Source organism: Theobroma cacao, chromosome 5 (assembly GCF_000208745.1).
Source record: "Theobroma cacao cultivar B97-61/B2 chromosome 5, Criollo_cocoa_genome_V2, whole genome shotgun sequence".
NCBI classification, from domain to species: Eukaryota; Viridiplantae; Streptophyta; class Magnoliopsida; order Malvales; family Malvaceae; genus Theobroma; species Theobroma cacao.
Genome location: NC_030854.1, coordinates 36,440,777 through 36,453,758, shown reverse-complemented (window position 1 = coordinate 36,453,758; position 12,982 = coordinate 36,440,777). Strand labels below are relative to the sequence as shown.

The window sequence follows — 12,982 nt, the reverse complement described above, 5'->3', positions numbered from 1 at the left end:
ATCGCTGATATAAACTCACAAGAATAATCATTAAATTAAATCATAGCACAAAAGTAATCATATGTCATCAATCAATTCCTTCCCCCTCATTATCAGGATAAAAATATAATTTCTAATTATACCCTAAACATTACTATTATACACAAAACAATTTGGAATTTGATTAACATGTATCGTAAAACGCGGCTAGGGTTTTTCTCTTCTCTGGTGAATATTATAGTTTTATTCGCGGAAATATCAGAGATGAGTAAGCTTCAGAGTGATGCCCTTAGAGAAGCTATTTCCACCATTGTGGCTCAGTCCAAGGAAAAAACCCGTAAGTTCACTAAGACCATTGAACTCCAGATTGGGCTGAAAAACTATGATCCCCAAAAGGACAAGCGTTTCAGTGGATCTGTGAAGCTGCCATACATTCCTCGCCCTAAGATGAAGATCGGCATGCTTGGAGATGCTCAACATGTTGAAGATACAGAGAAGATAGGCTTGGATTATATGGATGTTGAAGCACTGAAGAAGCTAAACAACAACAAGAAGTTGGTCCGAGAAGTATATATCAGGCCTTTCTGTCATCTGAAGCTATCATCAAGCAGACCCCTCGTCCCTTGGGTCCTGGCCTCAACAAAGCAGGGAAATTCCCAACCCTTGTTACTCACCAGGAATCCCTAGAGTCCAAGGTGTGAAGTTCCGACTGAAGAAGGTTCTTTGCATGTGGGAGTTGCTGTTGGGAATGTAGCTCTGGAGGAGAAGCAGATCTTCCAAAATGTGCAAATGAGTGTCAATTTCCTTGTCTCATTGTTGAAGAAAAACTGGCAAAATGTGAGGTGCCTGTACCTGAAGAGTACCATGGGTCCTTCAAACAGGATCTTTTGAGAAGATATTTACTTTCTATTAGTGTTTATGTATGGAGTGAAAGTAGTTGTTGGGATTAATAGTCAGTTTATGTTCAAATTTCGTGTTATCTTTTGCTGCTGGAATCCCTAGAGATATTATGAATTTGAGACCTTGGAAGGTTTGTTTTGCATATCAACTGAGTTTTTGCATTAATGTTAAAAATTCCAATCTTTCAACAAAAAATGTATCGTAGAACACTCTTTAAATTTATTGTATTAAATATCTTTTTTTAATTCGATAAAAAATCGTAAAAATTAAGAAATTTATCCAAGTGATATAATATGGAATTTATTTTTGTGGGAAATTTGGATGAGGTGAGTCAAGGTTAAAAGCCAGCCAAAATGAAGCTTTTTAATGTAGTTATTGCCCTTGGATGACATCAAAAACAAAAAAGGGGGGCCAAAACAGTAATTCCAAAAACCCCAAAAAAATAAAAAGAACCACACCATGTCCAACCTAGTTTGACCTAAATACCCTCAACCCCTCTCAAAACAGCCCCAGATCCCAACTCTCTCTTTCCCATACCCTTCAACACTCTCCCTCTTCTGCCCCTGTAATTCCCCAATCTCGCCTTTGCCCTTCCCTCAGCCCCTTTCTCCTTAATTCCCGATTTTCTCCCGGAACAAACCCCCCTCTCCCTTACAAGTTTTTACCCGCCAAAACAAATAAGCTCCCAACTTTTCAAATTTCCTAGTCTCTTCTTTGCAAGCTCCACGCCGATTGGTTTGGTTTGGTTTGCCAGACGAAACCCTAGTTTCTTCATCAATCGTGGGGGGGGGTTTACTCGCTTGGACGCTTCATTTATTGTCGTTTCCGTCGATACCCACACCGTTCTTTGGCTTCTTGAAGCTTTATTGATTGTGTTTTTGGACATTTGGGTTTTGGAGCTAGGGTTTCAAGTACGGTTCAACTTTTTTTGTCCAGGTATTTTGACCTTCATTTTTGCGGATTTCCTTTTATGGTTTTTGTTTTTTGAATGTTTTCATTTGATGGGTATTCTTTAGTTTTGTCAAATTTGGTGATTTTGATGTAGTTAGTTTAGTTTGAACTGTTTTGAAGCTAGTAACTTAAAAGATTTTCAAGCAGGATGCTTAAAGCTTTCTCATTTCTTTGTTGGTTTCTGTTTTAGATTCTTTTTTTTTTTTGAAGTGATTTTTATGTTGTTCTGATTGATGGGTATTTCTTATTTTGTGTTAAATTTTCTATTTTATTCAGTTAGTTTAGTTTAGCTTAGTTTCAGAGTGTTAAACTTAATATCTATTATGAGTTTCCAAGTTGTAGCTGCTTAAGAATTTTCTCTTTGCTGGTTTTTCTCCCATTTTTTGGGAAGGGTCTATGAAATGGAAACTTCTACTTGGTTTCTTGGAACTGAGGGAGAAGGAAAGCTGTGTATATTTGGAGGAAGTTGAACTTCTGTTTGGTTAAGAAATACTTGCACTAAGTTTAATTGGTTTGGTTTTAAGAATTCAAGTGGGTGGTAAGTTTATGTGTTTTGTTTTGTTGTTCTTTTCTTTAATATTTGGCTTTTCTTGCTATTCCTTGTGTATATTGTTTACTATATTGGTTTATGTAGCTGGAGTTTTCAAAACTACATGTTTTCTTGGGCGACATGGATGTGTCCTGCCTGGTTTCACTGTTCACCATTCAAGAAGTAAAAAGTTAGCTGCTTAGAGTGGATTGCTCCAGTTCCTTATGTGCATATATTTGTAATGGTTGGTATACTTTCTTTTTTTCATCATTGAGATGATAGTGTTGATAAAACAAAAGTTACCTTTTTAATTGTGTTTCTTTTGGTTTACATTTCACAAAAGAAGGCTTGTTGTATGCTTTTGTTTATGTCTTCTCACCTTTTTTTATCACTTGTCAGAGATTAGCCTGTTTGTTATGCTTTCTATGTGTTCATATGGTCATCCCTTTTCTTCTTATAGTAATGGTTGCATTTCATTTGGCAGGTATGTTTTGAAATAGATGGAAAATCTGCCTGCCTGACTATCAGTTTGTAAATTTGAGGGTGTGTTCTGGGGCTGTGTGTTGTGTTGGTAATATACTGTGATTGATTTATTAAATGGCTAACCATGATTTGATACTTGGACAAAGCCACAATTTAGCCTTGGGGCAGAATCAGCCATTGGTGCTAGGCCATAATCATAATTTGGGCCTCACCCAGAACCATGATTTGGAATTAGGACAAGGCCATGAGCGTCATTTAGGCTTGGGACAGGCCCATGATCATGACCTAGGTTTAGGGCATTCTCATGACCATGAATTGGATTTAGGACAGAGCCATGACCAAGAAGGGGATGTTGATCACACTTATGGGCACAGTAATGAGTTAGCTACCGATCGAAAACCTGACCACAGTGACCATCAGTTGGCTTTATCAGAGAATAATGAATTGGCTGTTTCAGAAAACCAAGAGCTTGATGATAATTTGGAATTGGCTGTGGATGACAACCAGGAGATGGGAATTGACCCTGCCCGAGATTTGCAGCAGTCCCAGATTTTGGTTTGTCTTCCTCATGTCCTTCAGGCTCGTAATGTAAATCCGAATTTTGAAGTTGCAGTTGGGCAAGAGTTTCCGGATGTCAAAAGCTGCCGTAGGGCATTGAGGGATACAGCTATTGCCCTTCACTTTGAAATGCAGACCATAAAATCTGACAAGACTCGTTTCACTGCCAGATGTGCGAGTGAGGGATGTCCCTGGCGTATACATGCTGCAAAGCTCCCTGGTGTTCCAACTTTCACTATCAGAACCATCCATGAGACCCATACATGTGGAGGGATTGCTCATCTTGGCCATCAACAAGCCTCTGTTCAGTGGGTGGCAAACTCTGTGGAGCAACGATTAAGGGAGAACCCTAACTACAAGCCAAAGGAGATACTGGAAGAGATTCACCGGGTTCATGGTATCACCTTATCTTACAAGCAAGCCTGGCGAGGCAAGGAACGCATCATGGCAGCTATGCGTGGATCTTTTGAAGAAGGGTATCGCTTACTCCCTCAGTATTGTGAACAGGTTAAGCGGACAAATCCAGGGAGTATTGCATCTGTCTATGGAAACCCAACAGATAACTGTTTCCAGCGTCTCTTCATATCATTTCAGGCCTCAATTTATGGTTTTCTGAATGCTTGTCGACCACTCCTTGGGCTAGATAGGACATTTTTGAAGAGTAAGTATCTTGGTACTTTGCTTCTTGCTACTGGTTTTGATGGTGATGGTGCTCTGTTTCCTCTGGCATTTGGTGTTGTTGATGAGGAGAATGATGACAACTGGATGTGGTTTCTTTCTGAACTTCATAACCTGCTCGAAATTAATACAGAAAACATGCCAAGGCTTACAATTTTGTCTGACAGACAGAAGGGCATTGTGGATGGTGTTGAAGCAAATTTTCCTACTGCTTTTCATGGATTTTGCATGCGTCACTTGAGTGAAAGCTTTCGAAAGGAGTTCAATAACACCATGCTTGTGAACCTTCTATGGGAAGCTGCTCATGCCCTGACTGTAATTGAATTTGAAGCAAAGATTCTTGAGATTGAAGAGATATCACAAGATGCTGCATATTGGATTCGACGGATCCCACCTCGTTTGTGGGCAACAGCTTATTTTGAAGGCACACGGTTTGGGCATTTAACAGCAAACATAGTTGAATCACTGAATTCTTGGATTTTAGAAGCTTCAGGACTTCCAATAATTCAGATGATGGAATGCATTAGGAGACAGCTTATGACTTGGTTCAATGAACGGCGAGAGACAAGTATGCAGTGGACATCAATACTTGTGCCTTCTGCTGAAAGGCGTGTTGCAGAGGCCCTTGAACGTGCACGCACATATCAGGTGCTTCGTGCTAATGAAGCTGAATTTGAAGTTATATCTCATGAAGGGACAAATATTGTTGACATTCGCAATCGCTGTTGTCTTTGTCGTGGCTGGCAGTTGTATGGTTTGCCCTGTGCACATGCTGTGGCGGCACTTCTTTCTTGCAGGCAGAATGTTCATCGATTTACCGAGAGTTGTTTCACTGTGGCCACATATCGGAAGACATATTCTCAAACCATTCATCCAATTCCAGATAAAAGCCTATGGAAAGAGTTGTCTGAGGGGGATCCAAATGCGAGCAAAGCTGTCGAAATTGTCATCCACCCACCCAAATCTCTTAAGCCACCCGGTCGACCACGAAAGAAGCGAGTTCGAGCAGAAGATCGTGGGCGTGTGAAGCGGGTTGTGCATTGTAGCCGTTGCAATCAGACAGGCCATTTTAGAACAACATGTGCAGCGCCTATTTAAGTTCTGATTTTCTAGAAAGTTGATTCGCTGCTATAAAATTTGGGTATGTCCCATCTGTGCAAAAGGTTTCTTGCTTCTTTTTTTAATGTAGTATTTATAAGGCTTTAGATTTGCAAGTAAATGCTTTGTTCGATTTGTGGCATTTATGTGAATTACTCCCCAGTACCAGTTATCCACTTGTTCTATATGAATGTTCGCTTCAATAATAATATATAATTATTGAGGATTGCTCTCATGATTGTAGCTCTGCTTAATCCCATTTGCTTATCTGTATTTTCTCTGCTTGTTGATACTACATTGTCCCAAATGTGTTCTTTTCTGAGCCAAAAAAGATCATACTGTTACTCTGTTTGCAGCTGCCTAGACAAAATGAAAGAAAAGAAGATCCTGATATCATATTTAATACAAAAGGATTTATATGTTCATAATATTATTTTGGGCAGGCCTTCAACTTCTTGAAATGGCTTATATAGAATAACAAACCTCAATTCCAATTTCCATCCATTTTAATTTTTTTTATTCATATTTGATGAACTGACAGTATATGATAATTTTTATATATTGTCCACTTATCAAATAATGTCACTTATTGAAAAATTAGAATCATATTTCTTCTTATGGAAAACTCCTAAAATATATTAATATTGGCTTGGATGTGAATTCCTAACCAAAATTATAAAGCTCAAATATCCCATTAAATGAAGTCAAAATAGAACAACTGGCCAAGTTGGAAAAACCCCATGGGAATGTTTGCTCCTGTCGATGGACCTAGTCAACACGGTTTTGCCATTTTCTTTCTCTTTTTTTTTTTTTATTTTAAGGACCTCCATGCCATAGCCAGGAAACATAGCGGTCAATTCTGGTAAAAAAACACCCCAACTATTTTCATATTTCAGTTAGTTTAACGGTCAAATCAGAGCTAACCTCTGAATTTCCCGACAGTCACATGTCTTCGTAACTTACAATTATCCTCATTGGTCGGTTCTCCTGGAAAATTTTCCACCATTGGTCGGTTGCATAATTTCTTCACCGACAAGTCACTCCAATCATTAAGATAATAAAAAAATGGCATCTTTTTTCCAAAAAATAAATATAACCCATTTTCCATTGATCCTCCATTACTATTTCTCATTACTATTTCTTTCTTAAGAAAGAAGAGAAATAAAGTTTAAAAAAGGAGGGTTTTTTAATAACAAAAATGAAACTATTTTGGGTTTTTGACAGTGAATTTTCTCTGGAACCTTTGCTTTATTTTTGTCTTTCTTTTACTTTCGGTTTTTAGTATTTTCTAATCAGCAGCCGACTTTTTGGTATTTGTCGGCTGTTCTATCATCTTTTTATTTCCACCTTTTTTTTAATAAAAGTAGAAATTTTCCTTTTATAAAATAATGCAAAAAATACGTGAAAGCAACGTTGCACTCTTTGTTGTTATCTGTCTTTGTTTATTCTTATATAAAAACTACTTTTTTTTTGTTTTCTTTTGTTTCAATCTCTCGTTCTTGAATAACTGTTACATGGGTGTTGTTTTTTGACATGAATTTGAAGATGGGTCACTTTGATTAGACGCTTTTTCCTCTAATTCTCAGTGGTTTTTTCTGGTTGTCTTCCTCTCTAGTTTCTCATATGAACAGGTCAGGTTTCTCTTCTTGCAACTTATCAAAGTTTCTTTTTTTTTTCCCTTGGAAATATCATAGTTTGACTTGTATATATAATTCAATTTAGTTTTTGAATGATGCTAATATGATTAAGTTTCATTCAGTTGGTTTTGTAGAAAGTTTGATTTTTTGATGGATTTTGATTAGGCCATGTGTCTGAGTATTGGCTGAAAGTTTATAATTTTGTGTTTGGTTCTGATTTAGGCTTGATGCTGATGGATTTTTTTTTTCTGTTGTCGTTGATAATTTGGTTTTGTGAAGTTCTCTATCTATGGTCCATGTTGATCCTTCAGAAAAATCGAGTTCGTTGTCTTATGCTATAAATTTTTTTTGGTAGTTTCTTGTTCAGGCTTTTTTTTTTTTTTTTGTGTTTTTATTAGTTGAAATATTGCATAAGTCCAAAATGATTTTCCTTTTCCTTTTTCTTTTTCAATGATGCTTTATATCTTTCTTTTGTGAATGTATTTGGTTTGTATGGATCTTGAACGACAGCTGAATTTTTATTTTTATCTGGAATTTATCTCATTAGTTTTTGATTTGGATGCATTTTATAGCTTTGTAGATATTGGATTTTCCTTGAGTAAGAAATGATTGTCTTATTTTATAGCTTTAGATGCAGGATGTATGTCTGTTGGGATCTTTTATTTAGTGTGTTAATCCTCTTTGAGAAATACTTTTCTTGTGCTTGAGTGTGTTTTAATACAAGGATTTGGTTCATTACTTTGGTAACTGAGATATATGTTTCACAATTATGGCCATTGATCATTTATTGGAGTACATTATTCGAACTTAGTTAATTGTTCTGTTATCCACTTTCTCTTGCATTCATAGATCTTCTATAAGAAATGGTATCTCGACTTGTTAAGAAAAACATCGAGATAGTCATGCATGTTGTTGCTGGTGAAGAATTTTATATCAGACTTTATCTATCAGAGATACATTTCACTGGCATATCCTTTAGCATCTGAGTTGCAATTATCTTATTTTACTTAAGCTGAAAGTTTTGCTTGGTAGCAGTTGATGTTGTGTCTATGTTTGGATTCTATAGGTATTCGTTAATTACGAAAACTTGTGCCTCTGTTGGTTGTTACCCTGGAAAAAGTTATTTTGAACTGTTCAGTAATTAGTTGCTTTGGACTAATTTAGTGTTCATGGAAATTGCTCTTTTATAAGTAATGGCTGCATTTATTAGTTTTCTTCATTGCTGCTAAATTTTGGTTGCTTGGGCAGGTGTTTCTTTTTCTTCTTTATGTTAGGAAGACAGGGTTTTAGAACTTCATTTTTAGCCCTAAACTCTCCTTTTACTTAGCTCTGAGGATCTTTTTTTATTGATGGTTGCAGTATTGAAACTTGCCTTGGATTACTGTTACATTGTGGGAGGATTGGAATTTGCTTTATTTCAAGCAATCGGTATTTTGTTCCAAAATTACGTAATCTTCTGGGGCATGGCTAGTGGGGGGATTTCATCTGTTAACTCACAGAAAATTTCCCATCGGTTTACTAGAGCTTTATCATCAGCCTTTCTTGAATGGCTGCTGATTTTTATGCTTTTTATTGATGCTATTGTCTCATACTTGATCACAAAATTTGCTCATAAATGCAAATTGCAAACACCATGCTTGCTATGCTCAAGGCTTGATCATGTTTTAGGCAAAGAAAAACAAAAATTTTATTGGGATTTGGTGTGTGGTGATCATAAGTTGGAGATATCATCCTTAGTTTACTGTCATTCTCACAACAAGCTTGTTGATGTTCATGGAATGTGTGAAAGTTGCCTTTTCTCATTTGCTACAATAAATAAGTCTAATGCTGAAACCTATAGATTATTGGTGGGTAAATTGGGGGAAGATTCTGACTGTGGTCTTGTGGAGGATCCATCACTTGAGGATCATAAACATGGACATTCAACTATGAGGCACTGTTCTTGTTGCAATGAGCCATGGATGCCCAAAGGGTATGTCAAAACATTGATACAGACACAATCGACTGTGTCTCAGGCTGCTGAATTTGATTTACCTTTACCAGTTGCTGTAGAACATGGGAAAGATGAGCAGAACAGAAGTGACAATGCACTGATTTCAGATAGAGCTACACAACAGAGAAAAAGTAGGGCTGATCCTTTATCTCATGTAGCATATTCGGAGCTTAAGATTACTTCTGATTCTGAATCTGAATTGTCTAGTGATGCTGGTGATGAGGAAGATGCTCTAATTCTTGAAACTGATCATGTAAAAAGTGATATTGCTGACCAACATATGCAGCCAGAGTCTTGTACTATTACTGTGTCAGAAGATTTTGCTTCCGAAAAATTGATAGATCCTGTTTCTGAAACTAAGCCTTCAATTTTCATCTCACAGTCACAACAAGATATCATCGAGCCTCATGGCATTAAATCTGTGGAATCTACTGATTCAAGTGGCCGTGACTTGGAGGAACTTAATTGGAAGCAAGCCAGTAGCAAAACTAAACCCTCTGCATTTGCTGAGCTTATTTCTCTTGATGATGTCCCTTTATCACCAAATGGTGGGGAAGCTTATATTGATGTGTCAACAAAAATGAATCTTAATTCCCTTGATAAGGTTCCTCCATCATCAGATGCCGGTGAAATTCCTATTCAAGGGTTAGAAGACGGTAAGCTTATTTCCCTCGATCATGTGTCTTCATTATCATTTGGCAATGAAACCCCTGTTGAAGTGTCAAAGGAGAGCAAGCCTATTTCCATTGATGATGTTTCTCCATCAAATGTTGTCGCACCTTCTGTTGAAGGATTAAAAGAGAGCAGTGGGGAAGTTGATGTTTCTCCATCAAATGTTGTTGCGCCTTCTGTTGAAGAATCAAAAGAGAGCAGTAAGTTGAACTTCCTCACATTTTGCTTGCTCTTTCTTTGTGGTTCAGTTTTACATATGAAGAGAAAACCAGAAACTGTCCAATATTTTTATTTTAACAATTTGAAAAGTGATTGTATCACTATAATCTCATAGCTTGTAGATACTATGAGTCTATTAGGCCTCCTTCAACACATTCTCCTTGATTTTTGGTATGAAAAAAACTCATATATGACCTAATACTTTGAGGTGCAATCAATAAATGCTCTAAGGTCCAAGATGTGTCAGATGCATTTCCAAAATTAAGGACATAATTTCCAAATTGTGAACATGCTTTTAAGAGATTTTAGTTAAAACAAAAGGGAAGTCCCTGAGAAGTTTTGGAATTATAAATTCTCAAATATCCATTAAATTGGCTACTTTAATTTGTAGAAATACCCATCCTACTTGTATTTCATTGTTTCATTTCTATCAGCTGCTGTGACACCCCATATAACTTACATGATATGGTTAATCTCTGTGGCATATTTTATTCATCTAATATTTCTGTCACTAGGTGTTATGAGCACTCTTGAAGTTGAGAAGAAATCTGTGACAGAGTGTGAGGAAATCTGCAAGTCTAGAGAACAGCCATTTCCAGTACCTGAATCACCAGTAGAAACAAACCATGTTGCAAGCGACACTAGCGTCCAAGTACCCAATTCATTGGATCTAAGCGATGCTTATAAGCTAGCAGTAGGTAGTAGAGGGAGACAATTGTCTGGCAAATTTGAACAATGGATTGGAAAAGATTCTTCTAGACTTAGTGAGGATCTGAAGGTCTTATTGTCACAGTTATCTGCCACTCGAGGGATTGAGCAATCAATAAATGATGTAAGTCCTAGGATCTCAGTAAGTCCTAGGATATCTATAAATAGTGATGAATTAAAGGCTTCAGATTCTTCTACACTTAATGGAATGCAAATACTTCAAAAGAGGATCTCACTAGAGAGAAATGAGTCTGGTTTGTCTATAGATGGTAGCATTGTTAGTGAAATCGAAGGTGAAAGTCTGGTTGATCGGCTGAAACGGCAGGTTGAGCATGACAGGAAATTATTGAATGCTTTGTATAAGGAATTGGAAGAAGAAAGAAATGCCTCTACAATTGCTGTGAATCAAGCAATGGCCATGATTACTCGACTGCAGGAGGAGAAGGCAACACTCCACATGGAAGCCTTGCAGAGCCTGAGAATGATGGAAGAACAAGCTGAGTATGATATGGAAGCACTTCAAAAAACAAATGACCTCCTTGCGGAGAAGGACAAAGAGATTCAAGATATAGAAGCAGAGCTTGAATTTTACAGGATGAAGTTCCCCAATGAATCAATGCTGGAGGACATAGTGAAGTCGGGCTATGATTTGAAAGCAAGACAGGTCACAGTGGATCATTCAGAAGCTAACGGAATTGAAGAAATGGTAGGCGTGCCTACAGAGCCAGTTATCAAAAAACCTAATGTCTGCTGCGCAGTTGAAGAAACAGATCTGTCATTCAGAGACACAAACAAGGGCACCATGAAGAATCCATTGTCAGGAGATGAATGAGGGTCACATGAAGAATTCATTGCTTGAGGCATTTTGTACAAACACTACAGCGTGAGTACTTTCAATTTTCATTTTTGTAGTATGTTTTTCATTTCCTTAATTTTGAAATTTTGCTGATAGAGAGATACATTTGAAAGCAGAAATATTTGCAAATAATCTATTGTGATATGTTTATGTCATGACTGTCTGGACTCTGGAAGTAGCTAGGTTGATCTTAGTAGCAATCTATAAAAGATATTAGTAAAGAATTGTATTAGTTCATAAACTCGGGTAAATGAGGAAGTACTCTTATTTTCCTTCCAAAATGTTTGCTTTACAGGTGAAAATGCAGTGCCTGAAAGATGTGATTATTACATGCTTAGTAGCAAGCTCAATCAGCAGCTCTTGCTCACTTATATTGTTACTCTAACAGATGCCCGCAAGAGATGACGCGCTGATGCTCCAAGAAGAAGCTTGAGTATACAAACCTTGAATAACCTGGTGATGAAGACTGGCCATCAATTGTACAGTATTGCAGAGTTTGTTTTCTCCTTCGCAGAACCTAATATAGGACATGATTTTTACAGTGTGCTTTCCTCTATTTTGCCCCCACTTTTTTTTGCCAGGGGTTCTATAGGTATCTACAGGCTTTTGCATACCATCGAAAACATTGAGTTGGTGAGAGTTTTTTCCCCATTTTTTCTTTTTCCTCTCTTGAATTTTTTCAGTTTGAAGGTATAAGTAGTGGTTGAGTGATTGCATTTGTACAAGGTGTGCTGTTGAGTGTAAAGCTAAATGTTGTATGTATATTAGAACAGATAGCAGTTCCTGCTAGTGAATTCTGTCTGCTTCCCAAGTTTGCCATTGATTGATTGCTTGAATACACAGAATTTGGTCCCCATTTTATACCTCAATGTGAATGTTCTTTGGGTATTTTTTCTTTTTCTTTTTCTTTTTGGATTATTATCCTATACACAGATAGTATATATGTAAAAAAAAATATGAATTAATATGAAATAAAATTAATTAATTTATTACTTTATTGTTTTGTGAGATCAATGTCATAAGAAGAAAATTGTAATATTTTTTCAATGAAATTTAAGATTAATGAGATAAAATCCATCTCAAAGAGGAGAAGAGATCGATGAAAAATATATTACATCTGGATGGAAGATATTTTGTGAAGATTAAAATTTTTTTTTTGTTAATGTATTTCGAATAAATGAAAAAAAGTTGAAAAAACTTCTTTAAAAATAAATGAAATAAAAATTTAATGAAAATATGATTAAAAATAAAATATTTATATATGATATATTCTTAATATAAAATATTGATAATATTATTAATCATGAAAGGTAACTTTACATGTGTAAAAATAAAAATTTGATTTAAAATTATCAAAATTTATTTTTGAAAAATTTTTAACATTAAAATTTATTTATTAATAAGATAATAATATTTAATTGACGAGTAATATTTCATCAAATATAAATTTAAAAATAAAGTCTTTTAAAGATAGTATTAGGTTGAAATTGAAATTTACGCGGAGTGTCTAGATTTATATTTTATTAAATTTAGTTTTTATTAATTTTAGTTGATTTAAGATTTATTTTTTTTATTCTATTTAAATTAAGATTTTTTATTTTTATTTTATAAAATACTTATTTTATTTAAATTTTTTATTAATTATTTTAATTATATTAATTAATTAAAAGTAAAATTTTATTAAGATATGGGATTATAATACTATAAATAAAATCTTTAAG

The 12,982-nt window shown here is 35.7% G+C and overlaps 2 protein-coding genes and 1 pseudogene across 5 annotated transcripts; all 3 read left to right on the top strand.

Annotated features, from left to right (window-relative positions):
- On the top strand, positions 215 to 1,021 carry LOC18600136 (annotated as a pseudogene).
- On the top strand, positions 1,388 to 5,430 carry LOC18600135. 2 transcript variants are annotated; one of them, XM_007030444.2, is made up of 3 exons: positions 1,388 to 1,815; positions 2,465 to 2,603; positions 2,844 to 5,430. In XM_007030444.2, exon 3 carries the CDS (start codon positions 2,957 to 2,959, stop codon positions 5,174 to 5,176), a length of 2,220 nt encoding a protein of 739 aa, XP_007030506.2. In that variant the 5' UTR covers positions 1,388 to 1,815; positions 2,465 to 2,603; positions 2,844 to 2,956; the 3' UTR covers positions 5,177 to 5,430. The 2 variants fall into 2 exon arrangements, with proteins under 2 accessions (XP_007030506.2, XP_007030505.2); XM_007030443.2 differs by lacking the exon at positions 2,465 to 2,603.
- On the top strand, positions 6,554 to 12,130 carry LOC18600134 (probable myosin-binding protein 4). Of its 3 annotated transcripts, XM_018122176.1 has the most exons (4): positions 6,554 to 6,807; positions 8,173 to 9,678; positions 10,213 to 11,288; positions 11,557 to 12,130. In XM_018122176.1, the coding sequence occupies exons 2-3, from the start codon at positions 8,277 to 8,279 to the stop codon at positions 11,235 to 11,237; spliced, it is 2,427 nt and encodes an 808-aa protein (XP_017977665.1). In that variant the 5' UTR covers positions 6,554 to 6,807; positions 8,173 to 8,276; the 3' UTR covers positions 11,238 to 11,288; positions 11,557 to 12,130. The 3 variants fall into 3 exon arrangements, with proteins under 3 accessions (XP_017977665.1, XP_017977664.1, XP_017977663.1); XM_018122175.1 differs by lacking the exon at positions 6,554 to 6,807 and having other exon boundaries at positions 7,352 to 9,678; positions 11,650 to 12,130; XM_018122174.1 differs by lacking the exon at positions 6,554 to 6,807 and having other exon boundaries at positions 7,354 to 9,678.